This window comes from Heptranchias perlo, chromosome 9, assembly GCF_035084215.1.
Source record: "Heptranchias perlo isolate sHepPer1 chromosome 9, sHepPer1.hap1, whole genome shotgun sequence".
Lineage (NCBI taxonomy): Eukaryota > Metazoa > Chordata > Chondrichthyes > Hexanchiformes > Hexanchidae > Heptranchias > Heptranchias perlo.
The window spans coordinates 75,445,053-75,464,509 of record NC_090333.1 but is presented as its reverse complement, the minus strand read 5'-3'; the positions used below and the strand labels follow the sequence as shown (position 1 = coordinate 75,464,509).

General features: G+C 47.1%; 4 protein-coding genes across 4 annotated transcripts; all 4 read right to left on the bottom strand.

Annotated features, from left to right (window-relative positions):
* Positions 1-8,102: 8,102 nt before the first annotated feature.
* On the bottom strand, positions 8,103-10,883 carry LOC137324928 (uncharacterized transmembrane protein DDB_G0289901-like). The gene is made up of 4 exons (XM_067989618.1): positions 10,199-10,883; positions 9,601-10,089; positions 8,787-9,395; positions 8,103-8,653 (listed from the first exon to the last, which is right to left on the bottom strand). The coding sequence occupies exons 1-4, from the start codon at positions 10,881-10,883 to the stop codon at positions 8,103-8,105; spliced, it is 2,334 nt and encodes a 777-aa protein (XP_067845719.1).
* Positions 10,884-11,952: 1,069 nt separating this feature from the next.
* LOC137324927 (uncharacterized transmembrane protein DDB_G0289901-like) lies at positions 11,953-13,350 on the bottom strand. Its single transcript, XM_067989617.1, has one exon. It carries the CDS (start codon positions 13,348-13,350, stop codon positions 11,953-11,955), a length of 1,398 nt encoding a protein of 465 aa, XP_067845718.1.
* Positions 13,351-13,634: 284 nt separating this feature from the next.
* On the bottom strand, positions 13,635-15,025 carry LOC137324926 (uncharacterized transmembrane protein DDB_G0289901-like). The gene is made up of 3 exons (XM_067989616.1): positions 14,869-15,025; positions 14,248-14,640; positions 13,635-14,089 (listed from the first exon to the last, which is right to left on the bottom strand). The coding sequence occupies exons 1-3, from the start codon at positions 15,023-15,025 to the stop codon at positions 13,635-13,637; spliced, it is 1,005 nt and encodes a 334-aa protein (XP_067845717.1).
* Positions 15,026-15,881: 856 nt separating this feature from the next.
* LOC137324925 (S-antigen protein-like) lies at positions 15,882-17,540 on the bottom strand. Its single transcript, XM_067989615.1, has one exon. It carries the CDS (start codon positions 17,538-17,540, stop codon positions 15,882-15,884), a length of 1,659 nt encoding a protein of 552 aa, XP_067845716.1.
* Between the last annotated feature and the right edge of the window lie 1,917 nt (positions 17,541-19,457).

Here is a 19,457-nt window from a genome sequence, read left to right as displayed (position 1 = left end):
CATATTCCCGCTCTCTCCCCATACCCCTTGATGCCTTTTGTGTCTAGAAATCTGTCTAGCTCCTTCTTAAATATATTCAGTGACTTGGCCTCCACAGCCTTCTGTGGTAGGGAATTCCACAGGTTCACCACCCTCTGAGTGAAGAAATTTCTCCTCATCGCAGTCCTAAATGTCCGACCCCGTATCCTGAGACTGTGACCCCTCGTTCTAGACCCCCCCAGCCAGGGGAAACATCCTCCCTGCATCCAGTCTGTCTTGCCCTGTCAGAATTTTATATGTTTCAATGAGATCCCTTCTCATTCTTCTAAACTCGAGTGAATACAGGCCGAGTCGACCCAATCTCTCCTCATACGACAGTCCTGCCATCCCAGGAATCAGTCTGGTGAACCTTCACTGCACTCCCTCAATTGCAAGTATATCCTTTCTTAGGTAAGGAGACCAAAACTGCACACAATACTCCAGGTGTGGTCTCACCAAGGCCCAGTATAACTGCCGCAAGACATCCTTGCTCCTGTACTCAAATCCTCTTGCAATGAAGGCCATCATACCATTTGCCTTCCTAACTGTTTGCTGCACCTGCATGTTTGCTTTCAGTGACTGGTGTACAAGGACACCCAGGTCCCCTTGTACATCAACATTTCCCAATCTATCACCGTTTAAATAATACTCTGCCTTTCTGTTGTTCCTTCCGAAGTGGATAACTTCACATTTATCCACATTATACTGCATCTGCCATGTATTTGCCCACTCACTTAACTTGTCTAAATCGCCTTGAAGCCTCTTTGCATCCTCCTCACAACTCACAATCCCACCTAGTTTTGTGTCATCACCAAACTTGAAAATATTAATTTGGTTCCCTCATCCAAATCATTGATATATATTGTGAATAGCCGGGGCCCAAGCACTGATCCCTGCGGTACCCCACTAGTCACCGCCTGCCACCCCGAAAAAGACCCATTTATTCCTACTGTCTATTTCCTGTCTGTTAACCAATTTTCAATCCATGCCAGTATATTACCACCAATCACATGTGCTTTAATTTTGCACATTAACCTCTTATGTGGGACTTTATCAAAGGCCTTCTGAAAATCCAAATAATCCTCATCCACTGGTTCTCCCTTACCTATTCCAGTAGTTACATCCTCAAAAAACTCCAGTAGGTTTGTCAAACATGAGTTTCCTTTCATAAATCCATGTTGACTTTGTCTAATCCCGTTGATATTTTCTAAGTGTCCTATAACATGTATCTAAGGTTGCACCTTGATAATATGTTTTTGTACTTAAAAAAAAATGAATGCTTCTCCTGGAGAATGCCACCGGTGACACCTTCAGTCATGATCTTTAATTTATAAGGTCCAAACTGAATGCAACTCCTTTTGAAAGCTACTGCTTCTCAGTAACCACTTTGCAAAGAGAATGAGTATTGGCACACTATAAGCTAACCACCCCCTCTCTCCCCCTCTCTCTTCCGCCTCTCTCTTTTCCGTCTCTCTTTCCCCTCTCTCTCATCCCCCCTTTCTTCCCACTCACCCCTCTCTTCCCCTCTCTTCCCCCATCTCTCTTCCCCCTCTCTCCCCTCCCTCTCCCCTCTCTCTCATCCCCCCTTTTTCTCCCACTTCCCCCCCTCTCTCCCCTCCCTCTCCCCTCTCTCTCATCCCTCCTTTTTCTCCCACTTCCCCCTCTCTCCCTCTCTCTCCCCCTCTCCCCCTCTCTCTCTTACCTCTCTCTTCTCCCTCTCTCCCCTCTCTTCCCCCACCTCTCTCCCTCTCTCTCGCCCCTCTCTCGCCCCTCTCTCTCCCCACCCCACTCCCCCTCTCTTTCCCCCTCCCACTCTCTCCCCCCCCTCTCTCCTCCCCCTCTCGCCCCTCTCTCGCCCCTCTCCCCCCAACTCCTCTCTCTCCCCCGTCTGTATTCCACCCGATGGTTTACAATATTCAGAAGAAATGTTTGTTTATCACACGGGGATGTGTAAAAGTGTCTTAAAAGCTGGAGTAGCAATAGGAGATTAATCTTGTAATATTTTAATAAATAATCAACCGAGCATTTTCTGTCGGAGATCCTGATTACTCCAAGAAGCCAAACCATTTCCTATTCATTTATCCGCTTCTCCGTCAAGGAGACAAGATTAATGGTGGACATCCGTCCTGTGTATAACACCTCCATGACGACAGGCCTGTATTTAATTAACAGATTGCCCCTAAGTGTTCAGGTAGCTGTGGATTATGCAGCCGTGGCCCTATAAACACATCACCCCGGCACTCTGTTCAATCATTTAATCTCTTCGTGCCTTTTCCAATATTTCCAATCTGTCTTGTTTCCAACCTGATTGACCATCCATCTCATCACGTTTCCACTCATTTCTTCATAAATTTGTCACTGTCACTGCTCTCTTTTGGAGGAGGAGAGAGGGAGGGAGCACTGACCAGTGCTTGCTCGCATTCAAGAACAAGCAAACACACGAGCTGAGAGGATGAATCCGATGAGATTTTGCCTTTGTTTCCCTGGGTTATATTATCAATTGAATTTTTTTTTGTTTTAAGGGTGGTGTTGTAATCAGTCCAGTTTTTTCATTTAATAATGGGATTTGTGGACCTCCTCTGTCACCCAGAGGTACCGCTGGAGCCTTTCTGCATCTCCTCCGCCTACTGACCTCACTATAATGCCCCGACGCTGATTAAACGCTAGCTGAGCCCTCACCGCCTCCACCGCAGCTCGCGTCCCCTCCGCCCCGACTGTGTCCTGACTCTGCTGCCCTCTGCTTCCATTTCCTCTCCCAGTCCACTGCTTACCGTGATCGCAAAGTTCCGTTCCGCGCCGCCTTCACGCAGTTAAAATAAACGGGCTAACGGCGGTGTTGAGAAAGGGGCAGGAGGGAATTCTGCACGATGTACGACTGGTGCAGACGGAAATGAAGAACAGGAAAAGTCCACCAGCCTGATTAACCAGTGAACCAGAGGCAATGATCTCCAAAGTGTTCAAGATCACCAGTTGCTCCTCCAGTGTCAGCTGATCATCGCTGCCGCATGAACGAGAGATTTTTTCTCATCAGCACCTCACGGCTGAGAGACTCTGGCCCCATCTGAACACCGACCTCCCCTCTCTGCCTATGAGCTCTCACTCGATTATTGGTGTCCCCCCCACTCCATCCCATTATAATGCATCTGGCAGGACAACAACAAACACGTTTTCGAACACAGCAAGGAGCACCAGGTCCCAAGTGCAAATGGAGTGTCGCACGACTGCACGGAGAGCCAGCGGACTATTCAACCTGTAAGGGGATATCAGAGCCGAGCTCGACCGGGTCCCCACCGGCATCCACACACGCATGGGGCACTTTTTAATGACGCAGTGATCTGGAGGGGGCCAACCTTGCTGACTTCCCCCCTGCCCCACCCTCCAAACACAAGGCCAGTGTCACTCTGCCCCAGTCGGGACCAGCTAATTCCGCTTGGAACCTTAGGTCTCGTTACCCTGTAGGCCTCATTTTTACTAAATGCAGCTATCAGGGAAGGGCGTGCGTTGTCTTTCCCCTCCTCCCAAAGGGTGTTAAATCGGCGACCTATATGACCTTGAGTTGAGCTTCCGACCCCATATCCTCTCCATTACCAACACCGCCAACTTCCACCTCTGTAACATTGCCCGTCTCCGTCCCTGCCTCAGCACGTCTGCTGCTGAAACCCTCATTCAGGCCTTTGTTATCTCCAAACTCGACTATTCCAATGCTCTCCCGACTGGTCTCCCAGCTTCCAACCTCCATAAACTTGAGCTATCCAAAACTCTGTTGTCCAATATCCTAACTCGCACCAAGTCCCGTTCATCCAGCACCCCTGTGCTCGCTGACTTACGTTGGCTCCTGGTCCAGCAACACCTCGAATTTAAAATTCTCATCCTTGTGTTTAAATCCTTCCATGGCCTCGCCCCTCCCTATCTCTGTAACCTCCTGCAGCCCGATAACCCTCCGAGATCTCTGCGCTCCTCCAAATCTGGCCTCTTGCGCATCCCCGAATTTAATCGCTCCACCATTGGCGGCCGTGCCTTCAGCTGCCTAGGCCCTCAGCTCTGGAATTCCCTCTCTAACCCCCTCCGCCTCTCTTTCCACGTTTGAGTCGCTGCTTAAAACCGAACTCTTTGACTAAGCTTTTGGTCACCTGTCCTAATATCTCTTTACGTATCTCGGTGTCAAATTTTGACTGAGAATGGTCCTCTGAAGCACCTTGGGACATTTTACTATGTTAAAGGCGCTCTATAAATGCAAAGTGGTATTTATTAGTGTGGATGGGGTTTGCCTCTGAGGAGTCATTTTCCTGTCAGCGTGCACTATTGTCTGTCCCATCGGTTGCTGCTCTCCGAGGGTTAGCTGCTGGCTTTGATTCAGTGCAGATCGCATAGATTGGGAATGGCATTCTGTGTCTCTCCCTCAGTTGACCCCAATCTTGTAGCTGGAAACGATCTGTTTTGCAGTGCTCGTCAGTACAGGTATAATTTATACCACACTCCATTACAGCAATGAGCTTGAAAATCAATAACCTGGTAATATGAAAAGCTGGCTTACTGCTGGCACTGCCAATCGCTCCATGATTCACTGCACAATAACTGGTCCCTTAATGCCACTTACTTAAATACCGGTTAAACCCAACAACATTGAATAAATCTGCAGTTCCTGTCTGGTGGTGTATGATATTTATGTACAGGTCTTTGGTTGTCGCTGTCCCTCTTGCATGGTTAAATGACTTGATGTGAATCCAGATGTGGAGCAAAGCTTCACTTACCGTGTCCCTACCTCAGAAAGGCTCCCTTCTTCACTGATCTGACCACCTCCATTTCTTGTGGCCTGTGGCAGTGAGGTCGCCAGTTTGGTGCCCGCAAACCAGTGTGGGGGTGGGGTTGCGGCTCTGTTATGAGCAAGATGACTAACTCACCTGTCAACCCTCCTCCGTTCTCGCTAAGTATAAAGGGGGTGCAGCGTAGATTCACCAGAATGATACCGGGGCTAAAAGGGTTAAATTATGAGGACAGGTTGCATAGACTGGGCTTGTATACTCTTGAATATAGAAGATTAAGGGGTGATCTAATCGAGGCGTTTAAGATGATTAAAGTATTTGATAGGGTGGATAGAGAGAAACTATTTCCTCTGGTGGGGGAGTCCAAACAAAAGGTCATAACCTTAAAATTGGAGCTGGGCTATTCAGGGGCGATGTCAGGAAGCACTTCTTCACACAAAGGGTAGTGGAAATCTGGAACGTTCTCCCGCAAAAAGCTGTTGAGGCTGGGGGTCAATTGAAAATTTCAAAACTGAGATTGATAGGTTTTCGTTAGGCAAGGTTATTAAGGGTTAGAGAACCAAAGCAGGCAGATGGAATTACAGTGCAGGTCAACCATGATCCAACTGAATGACGGAACAGGTTGGAGGGGCTGAATGGCCTCCTCCTGTTCCTATGTTCCTAGAGGAGGAGTGATTACAAGATCTCAATAAGCTGGTTTCAGTCCAATGCCAGGCACCTGACTCCAGCACTGCGGGGTGGGCGTCAGGCAGGACAGTTAAAAGCCTGGCTGGCTGCGGATACTGCTGCAACTCTCTCTAACCAACCGCCCCCCCCACCCCGCCCCACCCCGCCCCAACCTCTCCCAGCAGAGGAAACCTTCAGCAGTCCAACTCCCAGTGTGGCTACACACAGTGCCAAGTGGAACTCTTCCCCAATGTCGGGGCACAATGGAAGGAGCTTTTGAAGCTGACCTGGCAGTGATTGACGGACTGGTGTTGAGGGACCTTTACTTCACCTAGTGCACAGGTGCGATAAAACCTGGGAATACTCAGTGGGATAATGCAGAGAAGGTTTTACCCTGCATTTAATCTGACTGGAAAGTGCTCCATGAGACAGTGTGGAGGGAGCTTTACTCTGCATGTAACTCATGCAAAGGCTGATCAGGTAGTGTTTGATGGGGGCAACGTAGAGGGAACTTCACATTCAATTCAAATCCTGTTGTGCCTGGTCTGGGAGTTGTTAACAGGGCAGTGTGGAGTAACCTTTATTTTGCTTTCAGTGACTGGTGTCCTTGTACACCAGTCACTGAAAGCAAACATGCAGGTGCAGCAGGCAGTTCAGAAGGCAAATGGTATGTTGGCCTTGATTGCAAGAGGATTTGAGTACAGGAGCAAGGATGTCTTACTGCAGTTATACAGGGCCTTGTTGAGACCACACCTGGGGTATTGTGTGCAGTTTTGGTCTCCTTACCTAAGAAAGGATATACTTGCCATAGTGAGAGTGCAGTGAAGGTTCACCAGACTGATTCCTGGGATGGCAGGACTGTCGTATGAGGAGAGATTGGGTCGACTCGACCTGTATTCACTCGAGTTTAGAAGAATGAGAAGGGATCTCATTGAAACATATAAAATTCTGACATGGCTGGACAGACTGGATGCAGGGAGGATGTTTCCCCTGGCTGGGGGGGTCCAGAACGAGGGGTCACAGTCTCAAGATACGAGGTAGGAACATAGGAACAGGAGTAGGCCATTCAGCCCCTCGAGCCCGCTCCACCCTTTTGATAAGATCATGGCTGATCTGTGATCTAACTCCATATACCCTGAGGGGGGACATGATTGAGGTGTACAAAATTATGAGGGGCACAGATAGGATGGATACTAAGGAGCTTTTTCCCTTCGTTGAGGGTTCTATAACAAGGGGACATAGATTCAAGGTAAAAGGCGGGAGGTTTAGAGGGGATTTGAGAAAGAACTTTTTCACCCAGAGGGTGGTTGGAGTCTGGAACTCACTGCCTGAAAGGGTTGTGGAGGCAGGAACCCTCACAACATTCAAGAAGCATTTGGATGAGCACTTGAAATGCCATAGCATACAAGGCTACGGACCAAATGCTGGAATATGGGATTAGAGTAGACAGGGCTGATGGCTGGCGCGGACACGATGGGCCGAAGGGCCTCTATCCGTGCTGTATAACTCTATGACTCTATGACTCTATGACCCCGCTTTGGCCCATATCCCTTAATACCTTTGGTTGCCAAAAAGCTAACTATCTCAGATTTAAAATTAGCAATTGAGCTACTATCAATTGCCGTTTGCGGAAGAGTGTTCCAAACTTCTACCACCTTTTGTGTGTAGAAGTGCTTTCTAATCTCGCTCCTGAAAGGTCTGGCTCTAATTTTTAGACTGTGCCCCCTACTCCGAGAATCCCCAACCAGCAGAAATAGTTTCTCTCTATCCACCCTATCTGTTCCCTTTAATATCTTATAAACTTCGATCAGATCACCCCTTAACCTTCTAAACTCAAGAGAATACAACCCCAATTTGTGTAATCTCTCCTCGTAACTTAACCCTTGAGGTCCGGGTATCATTCTAGTAAATCTACGCTGCACTCCCTCCAAGGCCAATATGTCCTTCCGAAGGTGCGGTGCCCAGAACTGCTCACAGTACTCCAGGTGCGGTCTAACCAGGGTTTTGTATAGCTGCAGCATAACTTCTGCCCCCTTGTACTCTAGTCCTCTAGATGTAAAGGCCAGCATTCCATTAGCCTTCTTGATTATTTTCTGCACCTGTTCATGACACTTCAATGATCTGTGTACCTGAACCCCTAAGTCCCTTTGGACATTCATTGTTTTTAACTTTTTACCATTTAGAAAGTACCCTGTTCTATCCTTTTTTGCTCCAAAGTGTATGACCTCATATTTGCCTACATTGAATTCCATTTGCCACAGTTTTGCCCATTCACCGAATCTAACAATATCGCTTTGTAATTTTATGTTTTCATCTACACTGCTTACAATGCCACCAATCTTTGGTAGGACATTTAGGACTGAGATGTGGAGAAATTTCTTCACTCAGGGTGGTGAACCTGTGGAATTCTCTACCACAGAAGGCTGTGGAGGCCAAGTCACTGAATATATTTAAGAAGGAGCTAGATAGATTTCTAGACACAAAAGGCATCAAGGGGTATGGGGAGAGAGCAGGAATATGTTATTGAGATAGAGGATCAGCCATGATCATATTGAATGGCGGAGCAGGCTCGAAGGGCCGAATGGCCTACTCCTGCCCCTCCTGCCTCTCCCTCATTTGCTGTCTGTCCCTCGTCTGTTGTCTCTCCCTTGCATGTTACCTCTCTCTCGCCTGCTGCCGCTCCCTCGTCTGCTGTCTGTCCCTCCTCTGCTGTCTCTCCTCGTCTGCTGTCTCTCCCTCACCCGCTGTTTGTAGCTCGCCCGCTATCTCTCCCTCGCCTGGTGTCTCTGTCTCTCCCTCGCCCGCTGTCTCTCCCTCGTCTGCTGTCCGTCCCTCGCCTGGTGTCCATATGCTCCCAATACTGACAATCCCCATGTTCCCAATACTGACAATCCACGTGTTCCCAAAACTGACAATCCCTGTGTCCCCAATACTGACAATCCCTGTGTTCCCAATACGGACAATCCCTGTGTTCCCAATACCATCAATCCCTGTGTTCCCAATACTGTCAATCCACAAGTTCCCAATGCTGACAATCCTTGTGTTCCCAATATGGACAATCCTTGTGTTCCCAATACTGACAATCCCCATGTTCCCAATACGGACAATCCCTGTGTTCCCAATACCATCAATCCCCGTGTTCCCAATACTGACAATCCCCGTGTTCCCAATGCTGACAATCCCTGTGATCTCAATACTGACAATCCCTGTGTTCCAATTACTGACAATCCTTGTGTTCTAATACTGACAATCCCTGTGTTGCCAATACTGACAATCCCTGTGTTCCCAATACTGACAATCCCTGTGTTCCCAATACTGACATTCCCTGTGTTCCAATACTGACAATCCCTGTGTTGCCAATACTGACAATCCCTGCGTTCCCAATACGGACAATCCTTGTGTTCCCAATACTGACAATCCTTGCGTGCCCAATACGGACAATCACTGTGTTCCCAATGCTGACAATGCCCATTTTCCCAATACTGTCAATCCCCATGTTCCCAATACGGAAAATCCCTGTGTTCCCAATACTGACAATCCCAGTGTTCCCAATGCTGACAATCCCCATTTTCCCAATACTGTCAATCCCTGTGTTCCCAATGCTGTCAATCCCTGTGTTCCCAATACTGACAATCCCTGTGTTCCCAATACTGACAATCCCTGTGTTCCCAATACGGACAATCCCTGTGTTCCCAATACCATCAATCCCTGTGTTCCCAATACTGTCAATCCACATGTTCCCAATGCTGACAATCCCTGTGTTCCCAATATGGACAATCCTTGTGTTCCCAATACTGACAATCCCCATGTTCCCAATACGGACAATCCCTGTGTTCCCAATACCATCAATCCCCGTGTTCCCAATACTGACAATCCCCGTGTTCCCAATGCTGACAATCCCTGTGTTCCCAATACTGACAATCCCTGTGTTCTCAATACTGACAATCCCTGTGTTCCCAATACTGACAATCCTTGTGTTCTAATACTGACAATCCCTGTGTTGCCAATACTGACAATCCCTGCGTCCCCAATACTGACAATCCCTGTGTTCCCAATACTGACAATCCCTGTGTTCCCAATACTGACAATCCCCGTGTTCCCAATGCTGTCAATCCCTGTGTTGCCAATACTGACAATCCCTGTGTTCCAATACTGACAATCCCTGTGTTGCCAATACTGACAATCCCTGTGTTGCCAATACTGACAATCCCTGCGTTCCCAATACGGACAATCCTTGTGTTCCCAATACTGACAATCCTTGCGTTTCCAATACGGACAATCACTGTGTTCCCAATGCTGACAATGCCCATTTTCCCAATACTGTCAATCCCCATGTTCCCAATACGGAAAATCCCTGTGTTCCCAATACTGACAATCCCTGTGTTCCCAATGCTGACAATCCCCATTTTCCCAATACTGTCAATCCCTGTGTTCCCAATGCTGTCAATCCCTGTGTTCCCAATACTGACAATCCCTGTGTTCCCAATGCTGACAATCCCCATTTTCCCAATACTGTCAATCCCTGTGTTCCCAATGCTGTCAATCCCTGTATTCCCAATACTGACAATCCCCGTGTTCCCAATACCATCAATCCCCGTGTTCCCAATATTGTCAATCCCCGTGTTCCCAATGCTGACAATCCCTGTGTTCCCAATACGGACAATCCTTGTGTTCCAATACTGTCAATCCCTGTGTTCCCAATACTGACAATCCCTGTGTTCCCAATACTGACAATCCCCATGTTCCAATACTGACAATCCCTGTGTTCCCAATACTGACAATCCTTGTGTTCCCAATACTGACAATCCCTGCGTTCCCAATATGGACAATCCCTGTGTTCCCAATACTGACGATCCCTGTGTTCCCAATGCTGACAATCCCCATTTTCCCAATACTGTCAATCCCTGTGTTCCCAATACTGTCAATCCTTGTGTTCCCAATACTGTCAATCCCTGTGTTCCCAATATGGACAATCCTTGTGTTCCCAATACTGACAATCTCCGTGTTCCCAATACGGACAATCCCTGTGTTCCCAATACTGACAATCACTGCGTTCCCAATACCATCAATCCCTGTGTTCCCAATACTGTCAATCCACATGTTCCCAATACTGACAATCCCTGCGTTCCCAATACGGACAATCCCTGTGTTCCCAATACTGTCAATGCCTGTGTTCCCAATACTGTCAATCCCTGTGTTCCCAATACTGACAATCCCTGTGTTCCCAATACTGACGATCCCTGTGTTCCCAATACTGACGATCCCTGTGTTCCCAATGCTGACAATCCCCATTTTCCCAATACTGTCAATCCCCATGTTCCCAATACTGTCAATCCCTGTGTTCCCAATGACGACAATCCCCATTTTCCCAATACTGTCAATCCCTGTGTACACAATACTGGCAATCCCTGTGTTCCCAATGCCGACAATCCCCATTTTCCCAATACTGTCAATCCCTGTGTTCCCAATGCTGACAATCCCTCTGTTCCCAAACTGACAATCACTGTGTTCCCAATACTGTCAATCCCCGTGTTCCCAATACTGACAATCCCCGTGTTCCAATACTGACAATCCCTGTGTTCCCAATGCTGACAATCCCTGTGTTCCCAATACGGACAATCCCTGTGTTCCCAATACTGACAATCCCTGTATTCCCAATACTGACAATCCTTGTGTTCCCAATACTGACAATACCTGCGTTCCCAATACGGACAATCCCTGTGTTCCCAATACTGACGATCCCTGTGTTCCCAATGCTGACAATCCCCATTTTCCCAATACTGTCAATCCCTGTGTTCCCAATACTGTCTGTCCCTGTGTTCCCAATACCATCAATCCCTGTGATCCCAATAGTGACAATCCCTGTGTTCCCAACACTGACAATCCCTGTGTTCCCAATGCTGACAATCCCTGTGTTCCCAATACTGACAATCCCTGTGTTCCCATGCTGTCAATCCCTGTGTTCCCAATACTGTCAATCCCTATGTTCCCAATACTGACATTGCCTGTGTTCCCAATACTGACAATCCCTGTGTTCCCAATACTGTCAATCCCTGTGTTCCCAATGCTGTCAATCCCTGTGTTCCCAAACTGACAATCCCTGTGTTCGCAATGCTGTCAATCCTTGTGTTCCCAATGCTGTTAATCACTGTGTTCCCAATACTGACAATCCCTGTGTTCCCAATACTGACGATCCCTGTATTCCCAATACTGACAATTCTTGTGTTCCCAATACTGACAATCCCTGTGTTCCCAATACTGACGATCCCTGTATTCCCAATACTGACAATCCTGGTGTTCCCAATGCTGTGAATCAATGTGTTTCAAATACTGACAATCCCTGTATTCCCAATACTGTCAATCCTTGTGTTCCCAATACTGACAATCCCTGTGTTCCCAATACTGACAATCCCTGTGTTCCCAATGCTGCCAATCCCTGTGTTCCAAATGCTGCCAATCCCTGTGTTCCCAATGCTGTCAATCGTTGTGTTCCCAATACTGACAATCACTGTGTTCCCAAACTGACAATCCCTGTGTTCCCAATGCTGTCAGTCCTTGTGTTCCCAATGCTGTTAATCACTGTGTTCCCAATACTGACAATCCCTGTGTTCCCAATACTGACGATCCCTGTATTCCCAATACTGACAATCCTTGTGTTCCCAATACTGACAATCCCTGTATTCCCAATACTGACAATCCTGGTGTTCCCAATGCTGTGAATCAATGTGTTCCAAATACTGACAATCCCTGTATTCCCAATACTGTCAATCCTTGTGTTCCGAATACTGATCATCCCCGTGTTCCAAATACTGACAATCCCTGTATTCCCAATACTGACAATCCCCATGTTCCCAATACTGACAATCCCCATGTTCCCAATACCGTCAAACCCTGTGTTCCCAATACTGACAATCCCTGTGTTCCCAATGCTGTCAATCGCTGTGTTCCCAATACTGACAATCCCTGTGTTCCCAATACTGACGATCCCTGTGTTCCCAATGCTGACAATCCCCATTTTCCCAATACTGTCAATCCCTGTGTTCCCAATACTGTCAATGCCTGTGTTCCCAATAATGTCAATCCCCGTGTTCCCAATGCTGTCAATCCATGTGTTCCCAATACTGACAATCCCTGTGTTCCCAATACTGTCAATCCCTGTGTTGCCAATACTGTCAATCGCTGTGTTCCCAATACTGACAATCCCTGTGTTCCCAATGCTGACAATCCCCATTTTCCAAATACTGTCAATCCCTGTGTTCCCAATACTGACAATCCCTGTGTTCCCAATACTGACAATCCCTGTGTTCCCAATACTGATGATCCCTGTGTTCCCAATGCTGACAATCCCCATTTTCCCAATGCTGTCAATCCCTGTGTTCCCAATACTGTCAATGCCTGTGTTCCCAATAATGTCAATCCCCGTGTTCCCAATGCTGTCAATCCCTGTGTTCTCAATACTGACAATCCCTGTGTTCCCAATACTGTCAATCCCTGTGTTGCCAATACTGTCAATCGCTGTGTTCCCAATACTGACAATCCCTGTGTTCCCAATGCTGTCAATCCCTGTGTTCCCAATACTGACAATCCTTGTGTTCCCAATACTGACAATCCCTCTGTTCCCAATACCGTCAATCCCCGTGTTCCCAATACTGACAATCCCTGTGTTCCCAATGCTGTCAATCGCTGTGTTCCCAATACTGTCAATCCCTGTGTTCCCAATACTGACAATCCCTCTGTTCCTAATACCGTCAATCCCCGTGTTCCCAATACTGACAATCCCTGTGTTCCCAATGCTGTCAATCGCTGTGTTCCCAATACTGACAATCCCTGTGTTCCCAATACTGACAATCCCTGTGTTCCCAATACTGACGATCCCTGTGTTCCCAATGCTGACAATCCCCATTTTCCCAATACTGTCAATCCCTGTGTTCCCAATACTGTCAATGCCTGTGTTCCCAATAATGTCAATCCCCGTGTTCCCAATGCTGTCAATCCCTGTGTTCCCAATACTGACAATCCCTGTGTTCCCAATACTGTCAATCCCTGTGTTGCCAATACTGTCAATCGCTGTGTTCCCAATACTGACAATCCCTGTGTTCCCAATGCTGTCAATCCCTGTGTTCCCAATACTGACAATCCCTGTGTTCCCAATACTGACAATCCTTGTGTTCCCAATACTGACAATCCCTATATTCCCAAACTGACAATCCCTGTGTTCCCAATGCTGTCAATCCTTGTGTTCCCAATGCTGTCAATCCCTGTGTTCCCAATACTGACAATCCCTGTGTTCCCAATACTGTCAATCCCTGTGTTGCCAATACTGTCAATCGCTGTGTTCCCAATACTGACAATCCCTGTGTTCCCAATGCTGACAATCCCCATTTTCCCAATACTGTCAATCCCTGTGTTCCCAATACTGACAATCCCTGTGTTCCCAATACTGACAATCCCTGTGTTCCCAATACTGATGATCCCTGTGTTCCCAATGCTGACAATCCCCATTTTCCCAATGCTGTCAATCCCTGTGTTCCCAATACTGTCAATGCCTGTGTTTCCAATAATGTCAATCCCCGTGTTCCCAATGCTGTCAATCCCTGTGTTCCCAATACTGACAATCCCTGTGTTCCCAATACTGTCAATCGCTGTGTTCCCAATACTGACAATCCCTGTGTTCCCAATGCTGTCAATCCCTGTGTTCCCAATACTGACAATCCCTGTGTTCCCAATGCTGTCAATCGCTGTGTTCCCAATACTGTCAATCCCTGTGTTCCCAATATGACAATCCCTCTGTTCCTAATACCGTCAATCCCCGTGTTCCCAATACTGACAATCCCTGTGTTCCCAATGCTGTCAATCGCTGTGTTCCCAATACTGACAATCCCTGTGTTCCCAATACTGACAATCCCTGTGTTCCCAATACTGACGATCCCTGTGTTCCCAATGCTGACAATCCCCATTTTCCCAATACTGTCAATCCCTGTGTTCCCAATACTGTCAATGCCTGTGTTCCCAATAATGTCAATCCCCGTGTTCCCAATGCTGTCAATCCCTGTGTTCCCAATACTGACAATCCCTGTGTTCCCAATACTGTCAATCCCTGTGTTGCCAATACTGTCAATCGCTGTGTTCCCAATACTGACAATCCCTGTGTTCCCAATGCTGTCAATCCCTGTGTTCCCAATACTGACAATCCCTATGTTTCCAAACTGACAATCCCTGTGTTCCCAATGCTGTCAATCCTTGTGTTCCCAATGCTGTCAATCCCTGTGTTCCCAATACTGACAATCCCTGTGTTCCCAAGCTGACAATCCCTGTGTTCCCAATACTGACAATCCCTGTGTTCCCAAGCTGACAATCCCTGTGTTCCCAATGCTGTCAATCCCTGTGTTCCCAATACTGACAATCCCTCTGTTCCTAATACCGTCAATCCCCGTGTTCCCAATACTGACAATCCCTGTGTTCCCAATGCTGTCAATCGCTGTGTTCCCAATACTGACAATCCCTGTGTTCCCAATACTGACAATCCCTGTGTTCCCAATACTGACGATCCCTGTGTTCCCAATGCTGACAATCCCCATTTTCCCAATACTGTCAATCCCTGTGTTCCCAATACTGTCAATGCCTGTGTTCCCAATAATGTCAATCCCCGTGTTCCCAATGCTGTCAATCCCTGTGTTCCCAATACTGACAATCCCTGTGTTCCCAATACTGTCAATCCCTGTGTTGCCAATACTGTCAATCGCTGTGTTCCCAATACTGACAATCCCTGTGTTCCCAATACTGACAATCCTTGTGTTCCCAATACTGACAATCCCTATGTTCCCAAACTGACAATCCCTGTGTTCCCAATGCTGTCAATCCTTGTGTTCCCAATGCTGTCAATCCCTGTGTTCCCAATACTGACAATCCCTGTGTTCCCAAGCTGACAATCCCTGTGTTCCCAATACTGACAATCCCTGTGTTCCCAAGCTGACAATCCCTGTGTTCCCAATGCTGTCAATCCTTGTGTTCCCAATGCTGTCAATCACTGTGTTCCCAATACTGACAATCCCTGTGTTCCCAATACTGATCATCCCCGTGTTCCAAATACTGATGATCCCCATGTTCAAATACTGACAATCCCTGTATTCCCAAAACTGACAATCCCCGTGTTCCCAATACTGACAATCCCCATGTTCCCAATACTGACAATCCCCATGTTCCCAATACTGACAATCCCTGTGTTCCCAATACCGTCAATCCCTTTGTTCCCAATACTGACAATCCCTGTGTTCCCAATACTGTCAATCCCTGTGTTGCCAATACTGTCAATCGCTGTGTTCCCAATACTGACAATCCCTGTGTTCCCAATGCTGTCAATCCCTGTGTTCCCAATACTGACAATCCCTGTGTTCCCAATACTGACAATCCTTGTGTTCCCAATACTGACAATCCCTATGTTCCCAAACTGACAATCCCTGTGTTCCCAATGCTGTCAATCCTTGTGTTCCCAATGCTGTCAATCCCTGTGTTCCCAATACTGACAATCCCTGTGTTCCCAATACTGTCAATCCCTGTGTTGCCAATACTGTCAATCGCTGTGTTCCCAATACTGACAATCCCTGTGTTCCCAATGCTGACAATCCCCATTTTCCCAATACTGTCAATCCCTGTGTTCCCAATACTGACAATCCCTGTGTTCCCAATACTGACAATCCCTGTGTTCCCAATACTGATGATCCCTGTGTTCCCAATGCTGACAATCCCCATTTTCCCAATGCTGTCAATCCCTGTGTTCCCAATACTGTCACTGCCTGTGTTCCCAATAATGTCAATCCCCGTGTTCCCAATGCTGTCAATCCCTGTGTTCCCAATACTGACAATCCCTGTGTTCCCAATACTGTCAATCCTTGTGTTCCGAATACTGATCATCCCCGTGTTCCAAATACTGACAATCCCTGTATTCCCAATACTGACAATCCCCATGTTCCCAATACTGACAATCCCCATGTTCCCAATACCGTCAAACCCTGTGTTCCCAATACTGACAATCCCTGTGTTCCCAATGCTGTCAATCGCTGTGTTCCCAATACTGACAATCCCTGTGTTCCCAATACTGACGATCCCTGTGTTCCCAATGCTGACAATCCCCATTTTCCCAATACTGTCAATCCCTGTGTTCCCAATACTGTCAATGCCTGTGTTCCCAATAATGTCAATCCCCGTGTTCCCAATGCTGTCAATCCATGTGTTCCCAATACTGACAATCCCTGTGTTCCCAATACTGTCAATCCCTGTGTTGCCAATACTGTCAATCGCTGTGTTCCCAATACTGACAATCCCTGTGTTCCCAATGCTGACAATCCCCATTTTCCCAATACTGTCAATCCCTGTGTTCCCAATACTGACAATCCCTGTGTTCCCAATACTGACAATCCCTATGTTCCCAATACTGATGATCCCTGTGTTCCCAATGCTGACAATCCCCATTTTCCCAATGCTGTCAATCCCTGTGTTCCCAATACTGTCAATGCCTGTGTTCCCAATAATGTCAATCCCCGTGTTCCCAATGCTGTCAATCCCTGTGTTCCCAATACTGACAATCCCTGTGTTGCCAATACTGTCAATCCCTGTGTTGCCAATACTGTCAATCGCTGTGTTCCCAATACTGACAATCCCTGTGTTCCCAATGCTGTCAATCCCTGTGTTCCCAATACTGACAATCCTTGTGTTCCCAATACTGACAATCCCTCTGTTCCCAATACCGTCAATCCCCGTGTTCCCAATACTGACAATCCCTGTGTTCCCAATGCTGTCAATCGCTGTGTTCCCAATACTGTCAATCCCTGTGTTCCCAATACTGACAATCCCTCTGTTCCTAATACCGTCAATCCCCGTGTTCCCAATACTGACAATCCCTGTGTTCCCAATGCTGTCAATCGCTGTGTTCCCAATACTGACAATCCCTGTGTTCCCAATACTGACAATCCCTGTGTTCCCAATACTGACGATCCCTGTGTTCCCAATGCTGACAATCCCCATTTTCCCAATACTGTCAATCCCTGTGTTCCCAATACTGTCAATGCCTGTGTTCCCAATAATGTCAATCCCCATGTTCCCAATGCTGTCAATCCCTGTGTTCCCAATACTGACAATCCCTGTGTTCCCAATACTGTCAATCCCTGTGTTGCCAATACTGTCAATCGCTGTGTTCCCAATACTGACAATCCCTGTGTTCCCAATGCTGTCAATCCCTGTGTTCCCAATACTGACAATCCCTGTGTTCCCAATACTGACAATCCTTGTGTTCCCAATACTGACAATCCCTATGTTCCCAAACTGACAATCCCTGTGTTCCCAATGCTGTCAATCCTTGTGTTCCCAATGCTGTCAATCCCTGTGTTCCCAATACTGACAATCCCTGTGTTCCCAAGCTGACAATCCCTGTGTTCCCAATACTGACAATCCCTGTGTTCCCAAGCTGACAATCCCTGTGTTCCCAATGCTGTCAATCCTTGTGTTCCCAATGCTGTCAATCACTGTGTTCCCAATACTGATCATCCCCGTGTTCCAAATACTGATGATCCCCATGTTCAAATACTGACAATCCCTGTATTCTCAAAACTGACAATCCCCGTGTTCCCAATACTGACAATCCCCATGTTCCCAATACTGACAATCCCCATGTTCCCAATACTGACAATCCCTGTGTTCCCAATACCGTCAATCCCTTTGTTCCCAATACTGACAATCCCTGTGTTCCCAATACTGACGATCCCTGTATTCCCAATACTGACAATCCTTGTGTTCCCAATGCTGTCAATCACTGTGTTCCCAATACTGACAATCCCTGTATTCCCAATACTGTCAATCCTTGTGTTCCCAATACTGACGATCCCTGTGTTCCCAATACTGACAATCCCTGTGTTCCCAATGCTGTCAATCCCTGTGTTCCCAATGCTGTCAATCCTTGTGTTCCCAATACAGACAACCCTTGTGTTCCTAATACTGATCATCCACGTGTTCCAAATACTGACAATCCCCGTGTTCCCAATACTGACAATCCCCGTGTTTCCAATACTGACAATCCCCATGTTCCCAATACTGACAATCCCCATGTTCCCAATACTGACAATCCCTGTGTTCCCAATACTGACAATCCCTGTGTTCCCAATACTGACAATCTACGTGTTGCCAATACTGTCAGTCCCTGTGTTCCCAATACTGACAATCCCTGTGTTCCCAATACGGACAATCCCTGTGTTCCCAATACCGTCAATCCCTGTGTTCCCAATACCATCAATCCCTGTGTTCCCAATACCGTCAATCCCTGTGTTCCCAATACCGTCAATCCCTGTGTTCCCAATACTGACAATCCCTGTGTTCCCAATACCGTCAATCCCTGTGTTCCCAATACCGTCAATCCCTGTGTTCCCAATACTGACAATCCCTGTCAACCCAATACCATCAATCCTTGTGTTCCCAATACTGACAATCCCCGTGTTCCCAATACTGACAATCCCCGCGTTCCCAATACTGACAATCCCCGTGTTCCCAATACTGACAATCGCCGTGTTCCCAATACTGTCAATCCCTGTGTTCCCAATACTGACAATTCCTGTGTTCCCAATACCATCAATCGCTGTGTTCCCAATACTGACAATCCCTGTGTTCCCAATACAGTCAATCCCTCTGTTCCCAATACTTACAATTCCTGTGTTCCCAATACTGACAATCCCCATGTTCCCAACACTGACAATCCCTGTATTCCAACACTGACAATCCATTTTGATAAATATTTGCAATTGTGGGATTACATTACTCTGGTATTGTAAATCTCTCCTGTATTTAGTGTAACAGAAGGAATTCTGATGGGATCCTGTATATATTACAGAATCCAAAGTAAAGAGGGAGAACCGTAGAGGTGTACAGGATCTGTCGTTGCTTCTGGGCTTAAACCAGCTTGGGATCATGTGGCTGCTTGTTGTCCCAGACCATCTGTTCCTTTGTGAATTAATTTCTGTGCTGCGC